This window comes from Sarcophilus harrisii, chromosome 5 (assembly GCF_902635505.1).
Source record: "Sarcophilus harrisii chromosome 5, mSarHar1.11, whole genome shotgun sequence".
NCBI lineage: Eukaryota > Metazoa > Chordata > Mammalia > Dasyuromorphia > Dasyuridae > Sarcophilus > Sarcophilus harrisii.
In genome coordinates this window covers 252727240-252751048 of record NC_045430.1, presented here as the reverse complement: position 1 = coordinate 252751048, position 23809 = coordinate 252727240, and the positions used below count along the sequence as shown (strand labels likewise).

The window sequence follows — 23809 nt, the reverse complement described above, 5'->3', positions numbered from 1 at the left end:
CTTGATCATGTCTCACAAACTGGTGTGTTTGGTCAAGTGGTAGTGCCCTGACTTGGAAATATTTTTGGTAATTTTATGGTTCTTATTAAGGCCCACAGCCATGGGGTATTGCATGACCATGGCTCTGGTGCTTTTGCAGCCCCAACAGCAGCCACAGCAGAAGGAAGAGGGAGTGTGAAACTCTCCATTTAACTGATTTTACAGGAACTGAGGCAAATAGAGTTAAATGACTTGCCCAGGGTCATCCAGCTGGTTAAGTGTCAGGTTCCATTTGAACTCAGGAAGAGGAGTCTTGATGACTGTGCAGTATGGTACCACTGAGGTACCCCCATATTAATAATGGTACTTTCTTAGGTTTGAAGAGGGCTTTGCATGTATTATCTTGTTTGATCGAACTATCTCTGTTGCATGTAAGTCCCACAGATTTTATTGTCTTAATTTTATAGTAGAAACTGAAGCTCAGAAACCGAAACAGCACTTAAAATGCTTAATAAATGCTTGTTGAGGGCAGCTAGAAGGTGCAGTAGATAGAGTACCACTAGACCTGAAGTCAGGAGAACCTGAGTTCAAATAAGACCTCAGACAATACTTTCTAGCTGGGCAGCTCACTTAACCCCAATTGCCTAAGTAAAAAATAAATAAAATAAAGAAAATTAGAAGTGGTTTTAAAAAAAATGCTTGTTGACTCTCAGACTAGTTAATAATTTATGTTAGCTATTAAATATCAGAGATAGGATTTGAAACCAGGTCTTGCTTAAGTATAACGTGAGCCCTATCTGTTTCTGTCACACCGTTTTTAGTTTTTAATAGCAAAAGCATTTTGAACACAAACAATGCATCCGAGTACTTTAACCATACCCATTGCTCCTCCTGTTACCCACTCCTTCCTGTTCTCCCAGGAGAAACTTAAATATATGGAGGAGTTAGCTGGGTTTTTCCCTCTGTGCCTTCTTTTACTCCAGTGAGTTTCTTTTCCCTCCTTCCCTATGAAGAATTAGAGGTGGAATTAAAGGGACCAAACAGAAAAGTGTTGCCAGGTAAGAGAAAACCATTTCTTCTTTTGAGATTTTAAAAAATGACCAATGCCGGGTTCTTTGCTTTGAATGTTCCCATGACAATTTCATTTTTCTTCCTTTCCACATGAAAGCCTCTTCGAGTGTACGGGAGCCTGAAATGAAGAGACTGCATAAGGAAGTTTGATGTCTTGAAAACTCTCACATGGGGAACAGGATAGAATAATCGGGGAGAGGGTGGAATGACTGGTAACCTGTTCTTTGCTGATTTAGCTTCATAGATCATGAACTATGATTATTATTATTATTTTTATAGCTATAAAGCACTGTTGGCTTTGGGGAGAAAAACTGAAGACTTTTATGAGAAAAGTAACATTTTATATGAAAAAACTTTAAAGATTTCACGAATAATGAGATTGTAATACAGAAGACCAAACATGAGGGAGGAATTGCAAATCTTAAAATATTTTTTTAAAGTACCTTCTTGTTTCCTTCTTTTTTAACTTTTATTTTTTCAATGAACAATTATTTATTTTCTCTCTCTGCCCAATTGTCCCAATAACAATTTAGGGACAAGAGAAGAATGTCAGGCTAGATGTCATTGGAGTTTTTCCTAATGTTTGACTTGTTTCCTTACTTCCGTCAAATACCGTGACATTTTAATGGAAGAAATAAGATCCTTATTTTTATAAAACTCTTCAAGAATCAGCTATGTAGAGTTCTTGTTTGGATTTCATTGAGGTGGGTTTTGTTGTTGTTACTGTTTTACTTTTGTTTTTGTCTTTTAATCAGCAAGGAGAGAAAAGGTAATTATCCTTTACTTAGTGCCATCAAACACACAGACAGTGAAGAGATTGGGGAAAGACTGTGGGACACTCACTATTCCTGAGGTTTGGTTTGTGTACTTTATAGGAAGAGAAGCAATTTCCATTTGACTTGGGAAGTAGAGGAGCCCCCCTGGCTAAAATGTCCCTCAGTAAAAGACAATTAAAATCTTCCTGGAATGATCTGGACTTTTCATTTCCCTTACTTTCATTTCCCATTCTTAGCTCATTGTTAGTGTGAAGATACCAATAGAGGTTGGAGGGAGAATCATCAGATAACCCCTGAATTCCAGGAAAGGTCATGAAAGCTTTTTTAGAGCCATTTTGGGGGGGCTCAAAATAAAGAGTAAATGAGCCGTTTTTGGAGGGTTGCAGAAGGTTATAGCATCCAAGGGAAGATTTTAGTTGATAAATGAGAGTTCCAGCATTACTTAATTAGGGATTAAATGTAATACATGCTTTGTATCCAGGAGCTCTGTTAATTGTTTAAAAATGCACACAGGAAATATTATCCGCAAACATTCCATAAGAGTTCTGGGTTTCCTTTCTCACTAATATATTATCTAATTGCATTTTTGTGGTAAAGAAGTTTTAGAGCATCCAGGATTGGGAAAAGGTCAGAGTTGAGATTGTATTCTCTTCTCTGCTTCCCCATACACATTTATAGCAATGAAAGATTAAGCTAAATTTTAAGATTTTTTTTTTTTGATGTCTTAGAAGGAAGCATGAAGATGTTAAAACAGGATGTATTTAGTTAGGAGACTTGGGTGTGAATCCTGTCTCTGCCAGTTACAAAGTTAAATGACTTTATTTTTGTGAGTCTTCGTTTCCAGTCTTATCAAGTAATTCTGTTTTAATTTTTTTTAGATTTTTGGCCATCAAAACTTACAGAAAAATAAACAAACATGATTCCCATTTCATTATCTTAAATCTTCAAAATAAATATTGCCTTGTGGGAATCCCCTGATTCCCAAATTCCTTTTATTCATTGGATAGGATATTCAAAGCTTTTGACCATGAGAACAGAGTGTCTTTTCCCAGTTTTGGGAAGAATAAAGGAATTTAGAGATCATGATATTTGAGATAAGGGAAATATTTGGATTGCAGGATTCTTTCAACTCTTGGCAAAGTATGTCATCTTTCTCGTTTTTATGACTTTATATGATAACATGATATGGCTGATGTGTCCTGTTAGCAAAGAAATTCTACTAGAAAGGAAGTCATCTGGGGAAGACTGTATTGGCCAAGTATAGTTATTTTTATATTGAGACTGTGCCACGTCAAAGACAATACCATAAAGTAAGGCATGGGACACGTGGTCAGAAGTGTGGCTCTGTATGTGTCTCATCTAAAAGGTGTGATCTTTTTTTCTTCATTTAGTTGATTGCTTGCTTTAGTGTCAAGCCTGAATGATTCAAGGAAAAAGTTAGTAGAAAGAGGCCTGATTCTTCAGTCAGAGAATCTGGGCTCAGATCCTAGCTCTGATGCTTGTTGCTGTGTGACTTTGGCTTTAGGATTAATATCTGGAGGCCTCAGTTTCCCAAACAGTAAAAAGAGAAGTTTAGATTGGATGATCCACAGTTCTAGCCCAGAATTCTGTGTTTAATGGTATCTGCCCTGAAAACTCTGCTTAGTATGTGGAGCCACTTCCACTGTGTGAAGATTATTTCTGAGCATAATTCCAACCACATACAGTGTGGACACCATGTTGGGCAAAAGATTTCATTAGCCACTGACCTTCCATCAGTGAGAAGGCTCCTCCATGGTGGGCTTGCACATGCCTTATATGATAATATAATATTATTTATATTCCAAGACATTTTAAGAGAAGAATCATCTGCTTTTTGTTCTTGTTCTTCTGTGGTTTCATGTCCAACTTTTTATGACCCATTTGGGATTTTCTTGGCAGAGATATTGGAGTAGTTTGCCATTTCCTTCTCCAGTTCATTTTACAGATGAGGAAACTGAGACAAATAGGGTGCAGTGATTTGCCTAGAGTCACACAGCTGGTGAGTGTTCAAGGCTGAATTTGAATTCATGAACACAAGGCTTCCTGATTCCACATGTGGCAGTCTATATCCCTTGTGCCACTTAAGTGAATCATAAGAATGTTATTTTGTTATTTTAATTTATTTTAATTATTTTAGAATTATTTTAATTTTAACAAGATTTCACACGAAGATCCATACAGGCTTATTTTTTCCCACAACTTTCTTGTTTTGTAAAGGGTAGTTTTCTATCATCCTCCTTTATGTTTTTTGAATAAACATTTGTAAAATCAGAATTGTCTTAGGTTGCTGTGTCTCTTCACTTGCCAAGATTGACTGTGTGCCAAATAGGGAAGTTTCTAGGTTCCTTTGGCCTCCTTCCTGTGGCAAGTATTTTGCATTGGTTAAAATTCTCTTGGAGACATTGAGGAAATCAAGAGAATAAAGGAGATTTCATCTTTCACCTGCCCCAGCAACTCAGATGGAAAATGGATCTCAAAGGAAGGCCCAGGTTCAAGTCCCATTTTGATACCTACTATTGCCTGTGTGACCAGGGCACATCTTCTCACCTCCCATGCCCGAGGCTAAGTGCTAAAACACCAGTACTCTCAATTAAAGGAAAAATACTAATTTGCATTGGTTGATGGAGTTTCTTTGCCTGGAAGTCTACTAAACCAATGAAATTGCAAGTCCAACCCTTATCCTTAAAATTTCCTGAGAAATGGTGATAATCAGAGTTAATACTTTTGATTCTAGGTTTGATTTGCTATGAAAATAATACATAAAACAAAAATAGCAACTTTGCGAGTGTCAACAAGAGTACAATCAATGCTTCAAAGAGTTCAATCAGTGGCTTAAAAAGTTATAATAAGGGGGTAGCTAGGTGGTGCAGTGGATAGAGCACCATCCCTGAAATCAGGAGGACCTGAGTTCAAATGTGATCTCAGACACTTAGCACATCCTGGCTGTGTGACCCTGGGCAAGTCACTTAACCCCAATTGCCTTGGGGGGTGGGGGGAATTATCATAGGGATCTCTTGCAGAGAACTACAAGAGATTGGTTGAAATCAGGATTGGATTAACCTCCAAGCAATTTGTCATTTATTTGCTTAACTCCTAAGGTCCTTTTCGTTAATTGGGGGCTTAAGAAGTAGGCAGTGACATGTTACCTAGGTGTCCTGGAAATCATGAACTTCTGTCCTATTGAGGAGGTAGTCCAAGTTGATCTATTTCCAAAAACTATTGCACTTTTAAAAAATGAACCATTTGCTACTTTCTGTCTCACTGGTTGGACCAAATCCCTGAAACATAGGAGTAATAAATGAACCACACAAAAAATGCACCATTTGGATAGTTTTAATGTATGTATGTCCTTATGTTAGACCAGCTACCAATTAAACTCAGGAAAAAGCTCATTGAGTAGCAAGATTTTAATTAGGGCCTCCAGCTGCTCTATCATCATCCTTGCGAGCATTCTCAATTTTTGTAATCAAACAAATCTTTCCTAAGGTTAGGATTCTTAACTTGAAGTATGTGATTCTAATGGAAGTCAATGGATAGATTTTGGGACAATCTGTGAATTTGGATAGAAAAATTATATCTTTATTCCGAAATAATTAGGTTCTTTTGTAATCTTTTGTAAAGAAATGAGCATATCTGCAATGAATCTTTTGCCTTAAGATTTTGTAATCCTTAAATTAAAATATATGCATTTAAAAATATTATTTTGAGAAGGGGCCCATAGTTTTTACCAGAGGGTCAAAGGGGTTCATAATATAAAAGATTCTAAAAGCTGGGCACCCACTTCTAATCCCCGGGACCAGGGAAGATGAAACTATTGGATGTCTTGAGCTCAGGAGTTCTCAGCTAAAGTGGGCTAAGCTGAAAAGGTATCTGCATTTAGTCTGGCACTAATATAGGTTCCAGGGGCCACCAGGTTGCCTAGGGAAGGATGACAAGAAACAGAGCAGGTCAAAGCCCCTATATTGATCCATATTTGGATCAGTCTTATGAGTAGCCCCTCTACTTTCAGCCTGGGTGAGATGGGGAGATTCATTCTAAAAAACTGAAGAACGCCTGCTTAGAGGCGCTGATATTTGACAAGTTCTTGTAGAGGGCTTCTCTACCAATCCTTATTGTTTGTATATATGACTAAAGCTGGTTAATTTTCCTAAAAATATTTACTTCTACTTCTCTGAAATATTTCTATATTTTTAGTGATCTATGTACATAGAGGCAACACATTTGCAGATCACACAGGAGAAAGCTCGTGAGAAACAAACTGAAGTTTAGCTCTTTCTGTTAAACACTTGGTGTGGTCTATAATGTTATATGTGGAGAAAAACAAATTATTATTCCTTAGCTGTTTGTGTTACAGAACTATCTTAAATCTTGATGATCAGATGTTTATACACTAAGGTTGCTTTTTATGAGAGCCAAGAAGCCAGTGTTTAAAAGAATGATGTTCTTGATGAAGATTTGAGGTATGGACGAACCCAGACAATTCACTTCTTAGTCTGAATGAGACCATATGGACTGTAAAAAAAAGGGGTCCCCACTCCATGATATTACAAGAAATGAGCATATATACAATGAATTTTTTGCCCTAAGATTTTGAAGGTTTCATTTATGCTGATGCTATATTTATTCAAACTTAATATTTCCCAATAATATTCTCTTCTCTGTATCCAGAGTATTTATGGAGCTAGGAAGTCCCGGATTTGAATTCCACCTTAAATGTTTGATAATTCTATGACTCTGGGAAATTTCTTATATGTTTCCTCATTTAAAAATTAGGGATAAAATTAACAACTATATGATGGGTTTGTTTTGAGGCTCAAATGAGATAATGCAGGAATTCTCATTCTGGAATACATATACAAGAAACCTGATAATAGGGTACTGGGAATATTTAGTAAATGACTATATAATCTTATTAAAATATTCCCAAAGTAGAAAAAGTCATGAAATAATTTTTAAATGAAAAACTGATCTATATTATTTTATTTCTTAAATATGTATGCATGGTGATCTCTGGAATTTATTTTCTTTCATATTGAAAAATTAAGTATAGAAAGTTTTGTTGAAAACCAAGGGGTTTGAGAACCAAAAAATGTGGCTGCCAGTCCTTTTGTGAAAATAATAACAATAGACTGGTGCCCATACTATATGTACTTCTTAATCCCATGCCAGAAGGCTTTTTAATCGTTGGGTGGCTTAGCTCCTCCATGACCTGGCTGTTTTGGGGTTCTAGGTTTTGGGAAACTGGAAATGGCAGATTTGGAGATAAGATGTCTACTATTAAGTGAATATAAATGGGTATGAAGCTGGGAGGAGAAACTTAGAGCACTGGATCTCCAGATCCTAAGTTTCTGAATGGTTTTATCAGATTGACCAATTACTAGGTTGATAATTATCCCTGACTTGGAAATGCAAAAAAAGAAAACAGACAGAGGCTATTAGTTCCTGTTCTTGGGTGAAATAAAGGGAAGCTGCATGTCTCTGGTTTGAGACTCCCACACAGTCTTTAAACACTGGATAAATTATGGCTTAATGGTGAGGAGTGGTTACCCAGGAAAAAAGGGCAATGAGTATGACTAAGACTTATGTATTGTCTGGTTTTCTTGAGAACTTTTGGTAGTGAATCAGATGAGGTCAGACTTGACAGTTCCTGGGTTCAAGCCCTATAAATCATCATTCCATCTTTATAAAGAAGTGACAAAATGGAGATGAAAAAAATACCAGGCCCTAACTGATGAGTTTACTGTGGAGATGTCCATCTCTGAACTTAGCAGCTTCATTATTTTCCCCGTTCCATCCCATTCAGGGCAGATTAGAGTGGTGATAACAGAGTCTACATAAAATATGATCCCTGCCCTCATGGAACATACAGCTTAATAGGAGGATCTGAGACACACAAATGACAATGGCTGACATTTATATCATGTTTTGTTCTCTACAATGGGCTTTAAATATGTCATCTCATTTGGCCTTCACGAGAACCTAGCTGAGTAGTCATTACAGCCATTTAATAGATGAAACTGAGACTCATATTTAAGTGATTTGGTGAGGTCGCAGAGCAAGTTAGGGGCAGAGAAGAAATCAAACTCATGGTTCCAGATTCCCAGTCTGTTGTTGTTGTTCAGTCATGTTCAGTCATGGCCCTGTGAACCCTGCTGTCTGTAATGATCTGTCATTTCTTTCTTCAACTCATTTTACAAATGAGGAAACTGAGGCAAACAGGGTGAAGTGACTTGCTCAGGGTCACACAACTAGTAAGTGTCTAAGGCTGGATTTGAACTCAGGAAGAGGAGTCCTCCAGACTGTAATCTCAGTGCTCTATTCACTGACCTACTTAACTGCTACCTATCCCACCAACTGTCAAAACTAGAATAAAAATTTTTATGAAATATAAACAAAGCAACTGAATGTAGGAAGAGGGAGGATCAGGGATGTCTTCAAGAAAGGAACTGTGGAACTCAATTTTAAATTATGGATAGGGACTTAACAGGAAAATGGGGTAAAAGGTTAATTCTTAAACAAAGACATGGCACAAGGCAGGAATTGGACTTAGGTGGAGCAAGGGGACTGATTTATTTTACCCAGAGATTCTTGGAGGAAAATGCTAGAACTAGGTTGGAAAAAGAGGATGACACCAAACTCGGGAGGGAGTTAAAAGCTTGACTGAGGAGAATGAGCCTTACTTAGTAATTGGGGGCAAGGCTTTCAGCAGATCTGTGACTTAATAAGGTTTATGCGTAAGGAAGACGATTCAGTGTTCAGGACAGATTAGAGTGGGGACAGAGTAGAAATGAATGTGTTACTGTAGTAGCTTAAGTGGGTAACACTAGGGTCTCTGATACAGTGGATACAATGGGAATGGGCGGGGGGTAATGAATGGGAGAGATATGGCAAGGGTGGAAATTACAGGGCTTGATAACTGCTTGGGTATATGTAGGTGAAGATCCCCTGTAGACTTTTTGAGACATGGGCCCTGAACTCATGATGTAACTTTAGAGTTCTGCAGAACTCTGTGTGTTTCTGTAGAAATAACAACTGAAGCTATAAGAGGACCCGAGGTGGCCAAAGGAGAAAAACTTTGGAGAGAGAAGAGAAAAAGGTGAGAAGGTCATGGAGGTACATTAACCCTAATGGGAAAGTAAGAGGAAGATTATTCAGAGAAGGAACAATTAAGTAGGGGGAGAACCCGCAGAAGGTAGTGACTTGGAACCTGAAGCAGGAGAGACTATCCAGAGGAAACTGAGTCAGGTGGTCAGCAGTCCCAAACCATTCCCAGAGGTCACGGCTGGTTAACTGAACAAAGGACAAAAGATCTGTGTTTATGTTTATGGCAATCTTTAAGTTAGTCTTTAGTCTAGAGATGGTAAGGAACTTAAGAGACAGAGGTTAGTAAGGAAGGAGAAACGGGGACTAGGTGATCAGTTAAGTGGCTCACAGTGTAGTTAAGGCTAGCTATGGAGGCAACGAAACTGGGAAGGGAGACGTTGTTGGGGGAACAAGGAGGGGCCAAGGGACAGGAGGTTCAAATGAAATTGGCTCAGCTTTGGTATAAATGTGGGAGTCAGAGATGAAAACTGAGTGATTTTGGCATCTCGGACAAGGAACAAGAAATGTGCCTGGGTTAAAGAGCACCAGTGACGTCTTTGTGTCAGCTTTCCTGCTGAAGGAATGCATATGTTAAACTTTTGCACTTCCTAAATATCCGTGTCCTAGGCGAAACCCCAGTTGCTGCACGCTACATACAGCTTTGGGTAGACGAGAGGATTATGTATAGAGTGTAGTAATTTGTATAAGAATTTTAGAACTAGAAATGATCTTGGAGATCATTGAATTCAATCCTATTATTTTGCAGATGGGAAAACCAAGGCTAGGAGAAGTAAATTAATTTCCCAAAGTTAAAAGAGCTTGTTAATGGAGAACTGGAATTGGACCCCAATTTTTCCTGACTACCAGTACAGTGCTTTTCTAATTTATATGGGGATTTGAAATTTAACTTTAATCAACCAAGGTCAAGGTTGTTTATAGTTTAAGATGAGGAAAATTTCTATCCCTTTCCTCTCCTCTCATATTACTTTAAAAAAGGTACATCAGCAAAACATTTCTAAAATGCTTAGCAAGTTCTAAGAGTTCATATTTTGTATGTGTTCCATACCCACTAGAAGATCCATTCTAAAACCTTACCCTCCATTTAAAAAATTACTATTAGGCAAGGCATTTGATTAAGGGGTTGATGTGTAGGAAAAAGTCTTACCTTGAAATAGTGTTGCCAGAAACTCTGGGTGGAAGTTATGACATCAAAACTTTTGACTCAATGTTAGGAAAAAAAAATCCTAAAATTTAAAATTGTCTAGAGATAGAAAAGTTTGTCCTCGTGGGCAGTTCTGCTTCCCTGGAGTTTATCAAGCAGAGGCTAAATGGCTGTGTGATGGGGATGCTGAAAGGATTCTCTTTAGGGTCAGAGTTTATAGGGTCATTGATTTAGAATTGAAAGGGATTTTAGAAAACGGTTGGTGTAATTCTCTTATTTTCCACTTGAGGGAAGTAAAGTCAAGAGAGGCAAAGGGATAAATTTCATTGTCCTTCAACTCCTTTTTGGATTAGTAGACCACAGCAGTCCCTCTCACCCCAGCCCATGGATTACTGCTCCACCGGCTGAGAAATACTTTAAAAAATTCCTGGTTCTTAAGACTCTTGGAGAAATTCCAGTTAAGTATTAGGGGCCCGGATCCCCCTTGTGAATCTGTTTTTACCTAAAGTTGCTCTTGTCTTCATTCTCACTCTTATAGAGTCAAGTATAAAACTGCTTCAACAGCTAAAGCCAAGAGAATTAATGCCAGATATGTAGCTATCAGTGCAGAGTATATTTGGTGTAGACTATTACTGCTACTAAGTGCTGAATGCACAGTTATTTTTTGCCTCGTGGCTATTAAACACACACAGCTGCTCCGCGATTATAAAAAGCTGTTGGCTTTTGCAGAAGCTTTCCTTAACGGTTGCTGTGATTTATTTGAACTTCACTGAAAATAGTAATTATTGGCTTGTACTCTTCTAATTCCTCATTTCCATGAATAATAGTGACAATAATGGTAATTCTAATAATGAAGATAATGGAGAAATAGATCTATTCTAGCTTATTTTCTCCCTGACCTAGCTAGCCCAATAATTTTTAATATTAATGTATTATAATTAAAATAATGGTTACCTGGATTTTTTTTAAAGCAATTTTCTCTTTAGGAAGATATGTTTGATAGAATAATTTGGAGCATGGAACTTATATTTCTTCCATAGAAAGACCTTTCACAGCCTTTCTCTGTCAAGAGAAGTGGATTCTTGGAGAAAGTTGGTGAAATTTCTGGCTGGGCAGTACTTCCTTGAGGGTTCCTCCAGGAAGAATGAATGAAGAAATGAAAAAGCACTTATAATATACCCCAGGCATTGTGCTAAGTGGTATGATTACATATACAAAAATCAAGACAGTCCCTGCCCTCCAAAAGCTTACTAAAATAGCATGTTTGGGGAAAGAGGGTGAAGGAAATGTTTTGTCTGGAAAATCAAGATTGGTGAATTGAGCCACAGGGCAATTGATTGATTCATTATTTCCTGGAATAGAAATGATAGTTTGATTATTGTTTGCAAAGCTAGAAGTGGAAGGGGTTTGGGATTAGGAAGAATAAGCAGGCAATTTTGAAATGAAGATGTTCAGAAAGAAATCTGGATCTGTGCTACATATGGAGCCCAGGGCTCCAGGAGAGGCACTGGAGTACTAGGTGGGAAGCAGAGGTTGGAGTCTGGAGGTACAATATGATCAGAGAGTAAGACTTGTTAGTAAGAATCTCAGTAAGGATGGCCATGAATGTTGAGGGGATTGGTATAGTATTGAAGATATTTGAGAGAGCGATCAGTTAGGAAAAAAAGAAAGAAATATTCCCTATCCATGTCATTCAATCAAATAATCAGTTAACATTTATTAAGCGATGATCATCTGTCAGATATTGTGCTAAGAATTGTTGATACAAAGTAAAACATGAAAATTTCGTCCTGCCCTCAAGCTTACATTTTGGTAGGCTACATGTATACAGATGAGTATACAAAGTGACACAAGGTGAGTGGAGAGACATAGAAAGAGAAATACTGCCAGTTGGCTAGTGTTTTTTCCTCTTAAAAGTAATTGAAGTTATAGCCTCAAGACCTTATTGTCTTAGGGGATGAAGGCATGGACCAAAGTAGCTTCCAAGTGGCCTGAGTACCAAAAAACATGGACAGAAGATGAGAGTAGCACTTCCCTCAAGCTTCTGACTATCAGAGTGAAGTGGCCAATGCAGAGACCAGGAAGCAACACTCAATTGAATCAAGACTGTGTCCTTCCTGAATATTCCTCTCCATGTTTTGGATAATTAAACTTCCTTTTGTTAATTCCTGGATGGTATAAGGATGCTTCATGTCATTCCAAACTTGAACCTGAACCAGAGGGGTTCAGGAAAGGCTTCAATGGTAGCCTTTCTAAAGAAAGGTGAAAAGGCAAACTGTGGGGAAGGCTTTAAGGTCAAACTAAGGCATTTATATTTTATTCTGTAGGCCACGAAGAGCATTACGTATTTTTGCCCAGGGAAATAACAACACAACATCTGAGTAGTAGGAAAATTATTTTGGCAGTTGTATGGAGGAGAGATTGGAGACCAGAGATTTCTAGAAGCTAGGAACCAAGGAGGAAGCTTTTGCAATAGTAAGGCAAGAAGAATGATGGAACCTGAATTAGGATGGTGGCTATTTTTTGTACACAGAAAAGAATGGAGGCAATAGAGTCATTATGGAGGTGGAGTCTATTAAAAGAGTTTCTTTTCCATACATTCTGCTCTTTGTGTTATGTGTATTCTAGAAATGGAGATGTACATGAAAAATTATTACTTTTCTTGAATTTCTTTGGAGACAGATTCAAGGGTCATGAAGCAAATTTAACATTTAGATTCTTGCTTCTTCTTTTTCTTCTTCTCCTTCTCCTCCTCCTTCTTTTCCTTCTTTCTTGTTGTTGTTCTCCTCCTTTTTCTTCTCCTTTTCCTCCTTATTCCTCCTCCTTCTCCTCCTCCTCTTCTTCTCCTCCTTTTCCTCCTCCTTATTTCTTTCTTTCTCCTTCTCCTCCTCCTTTTCTTTATTTTTCTTTTTTAATAGGCTTTTCTTTTTTCCTATCACATGTAAAGATAATTTTTAACATTAACATTTTAAATTTAACATAAACATTTAAAAAATAAATATTGAGTTCCAAATTATAGATAACTTCTTTTTAAAAAGTATTAATAGTATTTTATTTTTCCAGATTCATGTAAAGATAGTTTTCAACATTCATCTTTGTAAGAGTTTTAATTCCAAATTTTTTATTCAATCCTCTCTTAAGTCTTTCCCCTCCCCAAGACAGCAAATAATCTAATATAGGTTATACATCTACACTCATTTTAAACTAATTTCCATATTAGTCATGTTTGAAAGAAAAATCAGAACATAAGGAAAAAACTGTGAGAAAGAAAAAAGCAAACAAGAAAAAACTGAAAATTGTATTCATCAATCCACATTCAGTCTTTGTAGTTTTCTCTCTGGATGCAGATGATATTTTCCATCCCAAGTCTTTTGGAATTGTCTTGGATCAGTGGATTTCTGAGAAGAGCTAAACCTATCATAATTGATCATCACATAATCTTATTGTTACTGGGTACAGTGTTCTTTTGGTTCACTCACTTCACCCAGCACCAGGTCATGTAAACCCAGGCTTTTTTGAAATCAGTTTGCTCATAGGATGATATGAGCAATAGGATGATAATATTCCATAACATTCATATACTATAACTTATTCAGCCATTCCCCAACTGATATGGGCATGCACTCAGTTTCAAGTTTCTTGCCACTACCAAAAGTGATGCTACAAACATTTTTGCACTTGTGAATGAATCCTTTTCCCTCTTTTATGTAGATCCTACTTCCTTAGACTGTGGGTCACAACCCCATATGAGGTTTTATAACTGAATGTGGAGGTCATGAAATTATGATTTATTATCAGTAAATGTTTGATTTGTACATTATTTGGGATCACACAAAAATTTCTTGAGCAAAAAGGGGTTGTGGATGGAAAAAGTTTAAGAACCCCAGATCTAGATGCTTCAGAGAGAAAGACCACAGAAAATATTTTCGGGCTGAGTCAAGACAGATGTCTTCCTGACATAGTTAAATATATTTACAAGTGTATACAAATGTTTATCTAGTTGCTGAATTCTGATTTTATACAGGAACAATTCTCTTGAAATATTTATTTTCTGTCCACTCATTTCAGTCTGTGATACTGGATTCCCACCTCTTAAACTCATTATTCTGTTTATGATGATTTCTTGGGAGAGATTTGAATTATAAAAGGCCTTTTTGGATATTTAAAAATCCTTTCCGTGTTCGACTTGCAGGCCACTTGTTCTTAGCCCTCTCAAAGTAATAATGCTTGATTGAAGGTTTTGCTATTTTATTAGAAGACGTCTTAATCCTAGTTTCTTTTTTTTTCTAGTCCCAGTGCTGGCATGGATGTGTCGCCACCTTTGCTTTGGGTCATTTTCTTGGCAGCTACCTTCTGCCCAGTCAAGCCACAGAGAAATGGTAATATATGTCTTTTGGTTTTGTTTATAGATGATAATTACATTAGTAATGTAGCATAGTTTTAGTGAAAAGCTAAAAAGGTGGCAGAAGAATCAGCAAATAAAAAAATATGAAAAAAGTAATTTGAAAGGTAGGCTCATCTATCTGCATCTCACAGGGATATTAGAAAATATTGGGGCTCAACACCGTTTACAAATGGGAAAACCAAGGCCCAAAGAGAGGCAGAACAAGACTCAGGATCACAGCTCTAATCAGAAGAGCTGGGTTCCAAATGAAGATTTTCAGATTCCAAAGCTCATACTCTTTTTTTCTGCCCTGCATTCCTCTCAGCTCTATAGCTATTCCTCACCTGAACTGTGGATATGTGATTTCATTAAAAAAAAACAAACCACCTGATAATTATTAAGGCAGAAATCAACAAATGCATTTGACGATTTTAATCAGCACAGAAAAAATATTTTGAAGATATATTAATATACATTTTGTTTTATTTTGTTTGGCAGAACTACCCAGATAGGAGCAGTAGCTCTATGATTCTTGATAAAATTAATGGCTTTATCTATAGCTGGTGATACTTTTCCAATTTTTTCATTTTTATTTTAACAAAAGCTTTTGTAAGATAAAAAGCTAATTAAGAAAAGATTGTCTGCTCAACTGTAGTTTTTCATGGATACCTCACAGAGGTTTATGTATTTGAATACAGTAATGAGTTTTTGTTGGGAAAAAATAAGCTCTGTCCTAGCTAACTTAAAGCTATCTGAATTTTGCATTCATCTCTAACATGACAATGAATGGGAGCTTTGGCAGTAATAGACTTTTAATAATTTAAAAATATGGCAAAGTAAATTAAAAAGAGGGTTAGCTATTGGATAGAGTAGAGAAAGAAATGATGTCTAAAGACACAATATATCTCTTGATGTTTCCTAAATCCTTGTGCAAGATTGAACTAATTAATATTTGTCAAACAAGTTTTCTATCTACGACCAAGGAATTTTCCCTGATAACTGAGAATAAGAGCTAAGGAAGGATTTGGTAGTCTGTATTTCATTTTATTTTAAAAATGAGAACTCTAGGTGGCCACTATGCTTGGAATTCTCCCTAATCACCAGGCTGGTGTGTTCCTTCCTCCAGGCAGAAAGAAGGTAAAATTGTAATCACTAATCCAATTCCATTTTCCATTTTCTCTTTTCTCATGAAGAAATTTGGCTTTGTGAACTGATCCTAAAATCTGTGGTTTCTTGCGGGAAATAGTTTCCTTGAATCACGGGTTTCCTATGTTAACTAATACAAATAGAAACTTTTCCTCCTCTTTATGTAAATCTTACATTCTTCTCCACGTTCTCTTTTCCTCATAACCCTTAATGTTTAGGCTGCTCTTAATAGGACTATTTAATGTTAAGTAATTCCATGTATCTGTTAGTGTGATAGGTTAGAGGGAATCTGGTATGGGAGCCAGAAAACCCCGACACATCTGTTCTTGGCTGGGTGACTCACTTATTTTCTTTGTCTCTTCGGTGGAAATGACCCTGGTTTTGGAACCAGAGGACCCAGATTCCAACTGAGTTACTTTTCCTTTCCTGAGAAATCAGAGGTGGGATTCAGACCCGTGAGAGGAGCCTTCGTTTCTCTTCTGTGAAATGAAGGTTTGGGGTTAGCTATCCTGTGAACTATATAGAGCACTGTCTAGTTCTACATCTTTTTATTATTCATACCCCAGCACTAAGCATGGCGCCTGGCACATAGTAGGCACTTAAATAGTGTTTATTGGGTTGGGCTAGATTTATGATCTTTTATCATTAAGATGAAAGGTACTGGTAGAGATGACTTGGAATCCCCTGTCTCTCAGATTCTCATTCTCTCTATCTCTCTCTCTCTCTCTCTCTCTCTCTCTCTCTCTCTCTCTCTCTCTCTCTCTCTCTCTCTCATTCAATACAGTTTAACCACTGTAAATTCTAAGTTCCAGGCACTCTTCCTAGACTCCATGAACACAAAGACAAAATTGGAACAATCCATAACTTCAAGGATTTTACTTTCTACAAAGGGGAACAATATGTGTTTTGGTAAATTCATTAAAAATTATTTTAGGATTAGGATGGCAAAGAGTAACAACTGAAGGGATTTGGAAAGGCTTATTCTAGGAGGTCACTCTTCACCTGTGCATTGAAGGGCATCAGGTATTCCTACAAAATAAGAGTGAAGACTAAGAACATTCAGGGGCATGGTAGACAGCCTGGGAACAGACATAGAGGAGTGTTAAGTATCAATAACAGCAAGTGGGCCAGAGTGTAGAGGGCATGAAACAAGCTTCAGATGAGGTTCTGATGAATGAGAGGCAATATAGTATGGGAACCCAAGGACTTTCATACAAAGTTAGGAGAGGCCTGGGTGGGAATCCCAAGCTGTGTGACGATGTGCAAGGCATTTACTATCTCTCAGAAGTCTTTTCTGTCAAATGCGGAGAATCACACCTGGAAAGTTGTTAGAAATTCAAATAAGGTATCATTTATTTGCAAAGTGATCTGCTTTTTCACTTTTGTTGCTGTCCCATCCAGCTCTCTGTGACTCAATTTGAGGTTTTCTTGGCAAAGATACTGGAACTGGTTGGCCATTTCCTTCTCCAGCTCATTTTACAGATGAGGAAATGAGGCAAACAGGGTGAAGTGCCTTGCCTAGGGTCGCAATCTAGTTAGTTTCTGAGGCCAGATTTGAACTCAGAAAGAGGAGTCCTCCTGACTCTAACCTTGGTACTTGTCTCACTGCATCATCTAGCTGCCCCAAAGTGGTATATAAGGGACAGTTTTTAGGATAATGACTTTAATTTTAATTAATTCTGATTCAGTTCATTCAATAAATATTGAATTGGATTGAATTGACTTTTATTAGTGTTTTTATTTTGAATTTTTATCATTTGGATCCAGTAGAATAATATACCTGGCCAAAAGTTTTTTCTTGTTTTCCACCTATCAAAAGTCTTTTCAGGGGGAAAGTTGTCAAGTATAGAGGAATGGATGTGTGTTTTCTGAGGACTTAATCTACATTAGTTCAGAAAGGCCACCTGAGGCTGGCCACAGAGAGATAAAACTTTTGGTGACACTCATGCTTTTTTGAGAGACAAATGAAGACTTTTTAAAGGAATCTTTTGAAATCCACTTATTAAAATAATAGCTTTTTATTTTTCAGAATATATGCAGAGATAGTTTTCAACGTTCACCCTTTCAAAACCTTGTGTTCCCAATTTTTCTCTCTCCTTCTCCCCCTTCCACCTCCCCTAGATAGCAAGTGATCCAATATAGAGTAAACATGGGTGACACTAACTTTTGAAGACCATCTATTAATTCACTGAAGCCTGGTAATCTATGTTAGTGAAGTAGAGATGGGAATCCTTGAATTGTGTCTTCTCTTTAGTTCCCTGCCCATTTTGTCTATCTCAGGTGATAATTTTATAGCTCCTGACCCTGTACAAATAGTGCCCACAATTTGAAGGACTGGGCAAGAGTTTCAGGAGGCTGCCTCATACAGGAGAAAGAAAAGCCACCGGAATAAAACTGGGGCTCAAATCCTAATCCGCGTGACCTTGGGCAGCTCATGGAACTCCCCCGGGCTCAGTTTCCCCATGGGTGTGATGGCCTGAGCTTGCCTGCTCCGCGTTATTCTGATTTGTCTCTCTGTTTCTCTTGTCACCCCTCCTGGAGTTCTGTAGCTGGCTGGCCCAGAGCAAGCAGGAGGGCGGTGTGGGAAGGTAGAGAGCCAAGGATTGACCGGCGGGGGCAGGGGAGGGATGGAGACGGGCCGGTCCATCTTGGCGTTGCATCCATTTGTTCCCCTTCTGCCTGGCTTCCTTTAAAGTCCGGGCCTCTCCTTTCTAGTCTGTCAGGAGGCCACAGTGGCCGACGTGGTGTTCCTGGTGGATTCCAGCGGAGGCCCAGAAAAATCCCGAGAAGTCCAGGACTTCCTGTCCGCGCTGGTCCGCGGCCTCGACGTGGGCAAAGACAGAATCAGAGTAGGCCTGGTGCAGTCCGGCCCCTCGCCCAGCACGGAGTTTGCCCTCGGCACCTCCCAGCGCAAGGAAGAGCTCCTGGGCCGCATCCGGGCCTTGACGTTCCGGGACGGCGCTCCCCACACCGGCCGGGCCTTGCGCTTCGTGCTAGAGAGTCACTTTCGGGAAGAGGCCGGCAGCCGGGCGCGCCCGGGGGTCCCGCAGCTGGCCGTGCTGGTCACGGGGGCGCCGGCACGGGATGACGTCCAGGGGCCGGCCAGGGCGGCCAGGAAGGCGGGCGTGCTGCTGTTCGCCGTCGGCCTCCCGGGGGCCGATTTCTCCGAGCTCCGGGGGATCGCCAGTGATCCCCAGCACAAGTTTCTCTTCGAAGCCGCGGGGGGTTCTGCCCTAGGGGACCTTTCCCAAAACGTGTTGCTGGCCCTCTGCGCCACAATCGTGGAGGCGACTCAGCGCGGCGCCCAGGTCTCTCCAGGTAGCCCTTGGATGTCGCCTTCTTTCTGCTTCCCTTTTCCCAAATAGGGACCCTCAGCCAGTGCTCTTAGGTTTCCGCAGGGCTTTCTCTCCATTAGCTTATTCGGAGGACCCATAACTCATTGGGCGGGCATTCGGTACCCTTGAGAGAGCGCCTGCGTTTGTGTAAAAGCACTTGGGCAGGGCCTGAGGAGGCACGGGTGCTTTTGGGAGCGCGGTCGGGGCTCTCCTTCGGGCTGAGGCTGCTCGGACCTTCTGGGATCCCCTGCACAAGACTCACCAGCGAGTCTGCGAAATAGCCTTAGGCGGCGAGGCTGCCCCGCTGATAGAATATAGGCTTGAAGTCACCGAGACCCAAGCTCAAATCCTTCCCGCAGCATTTAATAATTGCTCTTAAGCTTATAGGAGAAAAAGGACAAGCACACAAGTAACTGTGCTTTAAGGCAAAGGGATTTCTGTGCTCCGGAGAGTGTCACAACTAGATGGGCAGTAGATAGAACCCTGGGCTTGGACAGAGGAGGACTCATCTTCCCGAGTTCCAATCCAGCCTCAGACACTTAGTAGCTGGGTGACTCTGGCCAAGGCACCCTGTCTGCCTCGGCTTCCTCATCTGTGAGATAAGCTGGAGAAGGAAGTGGCAGACCATTCAGAGTTACATCTGTAAGAAGTGTGATGAGGTAGAGATCGTTAAATGGGGCTGTGGGTGGGAGGAGATGAGGAGGGCTTCATGGAGGAGGCAGTGTCTGAGCTGGTCTTGAAGGACTGGAGAGACAGCAACAGAAATTCACTATAGATCCTGAAGCTGGCATAAACGACAGCCCTGGGGTAGCAGGGGTTCTCAAACTTTTTAAATAGGGGGCCAGTTCCCTGTCCTTCAGACTGTGGGAGGGCCGGATTATAGTAAAAACAAAACCTTTGTTTTGTGGGCCTTTCAATAAAGAAACTTCATAGCCCTGGGTGAGGGGGATAATCGTCCTCAGCTGCCACATCTGGCCCGTGGGCCGTACTTTGAGGACCCCTGGTAGAGTGGGAATAAGCATTTATTAAATGCTTACTTGTGCCAGGTACTGTGCTAAGTGTTTTACAAATATCTCATTTACTCCTCACCACTGCTCTGGCCGGTAAGTGCTATTTTTAGCTCCACTTTACAGATGAGCAAACCAAACAGGGGTTAAGTAAGAATCACACAACTACTAAGTGTCTGAGGCTGGATTTGAATTCAGTTCCTCCTGACTCCAGGTTTAACACTCTGTGCACTTGCCACTCAGCTGCCTCTAGGCTGGGAGAAGGCAAGGGGAGAATGGAGGGGGGAATGGAACACAGTCCACTTTGGCCAGGTCATAATGTGAAGGGTGTGAGATGAGGCTGAATGGTAAGTTGATCCAGATCACTTTTACTGTACACTGAGTCCTCAGCCTAGAACTGAATTCATTCACGTATGAGATTTATTACTTTGAGAAAATCTAATTCACCCCCTTATTTTTTACAGATATAGAAACTGAGGCAGAAATTAAGCCAGTTCAGAATCATGCAGCCACTGAAATGTCAGGTCTGAGAGTGTTCACTTTGTGTTATTTCATTCCCCTTCCCCTTCTCCCCAATCTCAGCCTGCAGAAAAGCAGCCGTAGCTGACCTGGTCTTCTTGGTGGACAGCTCCACGAGTATAGGCCCGGACAATTTCCAGAAAGTGAAGAGCTTCCTTTACTCACTGGTTTCAGGCCTTGAGATCGGCAGGGACCAGGTTCGGGTTGGCTTGGCCCAGTTCAATGATAACATCTACCAGGCGTTTCTGCTCAATCAGTTCCCTCTGAAGAGTGATGTGCTGGAGCAGATTTTAAATCTCCCTTACCGAACTGGAGGGACCCGAACCGGGAGTGCCTTGGACTTTCTCAGGACAACCTATTTCACTGAATCAGCAGGCAGCCGGGCCAAGGACAACGTCCCTCAGGTACTGATCCTGGTGACGGACGGGGAGTCCAATGATGAGGTGGCCCAGGCGGCCACCAGGTTGAAGGAAGGAGGCGTGTCCATCTATGTGGTGGGAATCAATGTCCAGGATGTCCAGGAGCTGGAGACAATAGCTAGCAAGCCCTTAGAGAAGTTCCTTTTTAGCACAGAAGACTTCAACATCCTCGAGGGTCTCTCTAGCAACATTCTTCCTACCCTGTGCTCAGCAGTTGAGAACCAGATGCAAGGTAATCATTTCCCCCATTCACTAGGCCTGATCCAGGTAAGAGATGAAATAGATGATATTTATCTTTGGGAACCTCCAGCTTCCTCAATATCTCTCTTTCTCTCTATCTCTTTCTCTGGCCCTGTCTTGCTCTTTTTTCACAAACTGATATCTAGCCCTTCATTCTTCCCACTTTTCAACTTTCTATCACTCTGTGATCTATATGAGTGATAATCAGTTTACTTAGAATGATAGTTTTATTTATTTATTTTTTATATAATTGTAATTTTTTCCCCAAATTTTAAAATTTTAATTTAAAACTTAAAAATGTAAAAAGTTCCAATTTTACATGTAAAACAATATTTACATTCTTCTTTTTTCAAATTTTGAGTTCCAAATTCTTTTCCTCCCTTCCCCTCCATTGAGAAGGCAAGCAATTCAACATAAATTGTTTATGTGTAGTCATGCAAAACACATTTCCATATAAGAAAAATAAAGAAAAAGTATATTTTATCTACATTCAAGTTCTACTATTCTTTCTCTGGAGAGAGACAATACCTTTCATCATAAATCTTTCAGAATTGTCTTGGATTATTGTATTGCTGAGAATAGTTAAATCATTTACAGTTGATCATCTTACAGTATTGCTGGTTACCGTATACAATGTTCTTCTGATCTTATTCATTTCACTTTGCATCAGTTAGGATCATAGATTTAGAGGCAGAAGGGACCTTAGAACTCAGTCTCCTTATTTTATAGATGAGTATACAGGTTGAGAGAGGTTCAGTAACTAAAGCTTCAGAGTCACACAGTTAGTAAGTGTCAGGTTGGATTCTTGACTTCAGGCCTGGTATTCTGGGCACTGTGGTACCACCTAGCTGCCTAGGCTCTGTAAAGATAAAAAATTAAAGAGTTCCTGAACTCAAGGATGGGAAAAAATGTTTTGTATATATCTATATATGTGCATATGTTACTAAAGCTTAAAATTACACTAAGACTTTTAGGACAATATTGTCTATCTATTCATCCATCTAAATCTACCTCTCTATCATCTGTCTGTCTATCCAGCTAGTTATCCATATCTCTCCTTTGCTTTCCTATCTTTTCTCCTCTTCCCTTTCCTCCTCTTGTTCCTTCTTTTCTTTTTCTGCTTCTTCTCCTCTTTCTCTTCCCTTTCTTCCTCCTTCTCTTTCTCTTCCTCCTCCTCCTCTTCCGCTTCCTCTACCTTATCTCTTTCTCCTTCTCCTCTTTCTCTTCTTCCTTCTGTCTATGTGACCTTAGCCAGCCACATATGTGCTCCAGGGGAACTAATGCTGAATCAAGAGTCAAGAATAAAAGGACCAAGTTCAGAGTATGTCTCTGATCATTACTCTCTCTGTGAGAGAGGAGAAGTTGCTTGACTTACTGTGCTCATCTGTGACATAGAGGGCTGTATTAAGAAGCCTTTGAGGTTCTATTCAGCTAGATATCTAAGATGATGCTCTCCATGCCTTTCTTTCCTCATCTGTAAAATGGGACTAATAAAATATCTTCCTCTCAAGGTCATTGTGAGAATCCAATGAAGCAATGCATATAAAGTATTTTGCAAACCTTACAGCTTTATCGATGTCTCTATATGGCTTTGGGAATAGTGTAGGTGCTGGCTCTCGGGTGCATCACATCTTGTAGAATGGAGTTCTTATTTTATCCTGCCTCATTTTGAAATGTGATTGTTAGCTTAGGAGTGAGAATGAGAAACCCATGTCAGTCAGCTGTTTGAATTCTGAATTCACCCATGGGCTGTGTAAATAAAGCCTTTTATTGGGATCTTAGAGTTGGTTATGGTTGTCCATGAAACTACTTGCTTGTTACAGAAACATTGAATCAGAACATTATAAATAATGACTCCCCTCTGAGGAGGGGAGCTGATATAGTCACAAGTGACTATCCCAAGTAACCTCCCCTCTTAGGGACTCAGTTTCTCATCTATAAAATGAAAGGGTTAAACTGGATGGTCTCTGAGGTCCCCTTTCTGCTCTATAGCTATGATGGAATGTAAGCTGCTTGAGGGTGGGACTGTTTTATTTTTGATTTTGTATCCCCAGTGCCTAACACCGTGCCTGACACATAATTGTTGTCACTTAACGAATGATTCTTGATTGATTTGTAAGTGGATCTTATTATCATTTAATAAATATTTAAAATATAATAAATATAACACAATTTATTATTTATATTAGTTAATTAATATTAATTATTAAAACAGTACCATGCACATAGCAGGCATTTGATAAGCCTTTGCTGGATGGAATCAAGTCAGTCAACAAGGTATTATTGAGTGCCCTCTAGGTGCCTCATATTTCTCCCATCATCAAAATGAATAAGGTTTGAAAAACACTTTTCTCACAACAACTCTATGCGCTAGGTAGGTCAAGTACTGTGATGCCCATTTAACAGGTGAGGAAACTGAGGTCTCTTATTGTTTTAATACTTTGGAGAAGTTAAGCAACTATCAGTGTTAAGACCAGGTATATTTTAATGCTAAGGTTTGGGCTCCCTGCTCTCTCTTATACCATCTCTTGTGTTCCACGCTGCCCCAAGTGCTCTGGGGAACACTCGGATGCTCTAGGAATATCAGCTGTAATACGGATTGTGGTCCACTAATGCTTGGATATTCTGTGCTACTCTTTTTCATGTCTTCCCATAAGTAAGCTACAG

General features: G+C 39.5%; 1 protein-coding gene across 1 annotated transcript in view; it reads left to right on the top strand.

Annotated features, from left to right (window-relative positions):
- Positions 1 to 884: 884 nt before the first annotated feature.
- The window catches only part of LOC111721183 (collagen alpha-4(VI) chain-like), a 104022-nt gene continuing 81097 nt past the window's right edge, over positions 885 to 23809 (top strand). Inside the window, exons 1-4 of the mRNA XM_031940226.1 lie at positions 885 to 1037; positions 14383 to 14471; positions 18338 to 18940; positions 20547 to 21134. Of these exons, the coding sequence (XP_031796086.1) occupies positions 14396 to 14471; positions 18338 to 18940; positions 20547 to 21134 (1267 nt within the window). The 5' untranslated portion in view covers positions 885 to 1037; positions 14383 to 14395. The remainder of the gene's footprint in view (positions 1038 to 14382; positions 14472 to 18337; positions 18941 to 20546; positions 21135 to 23809) is intronic.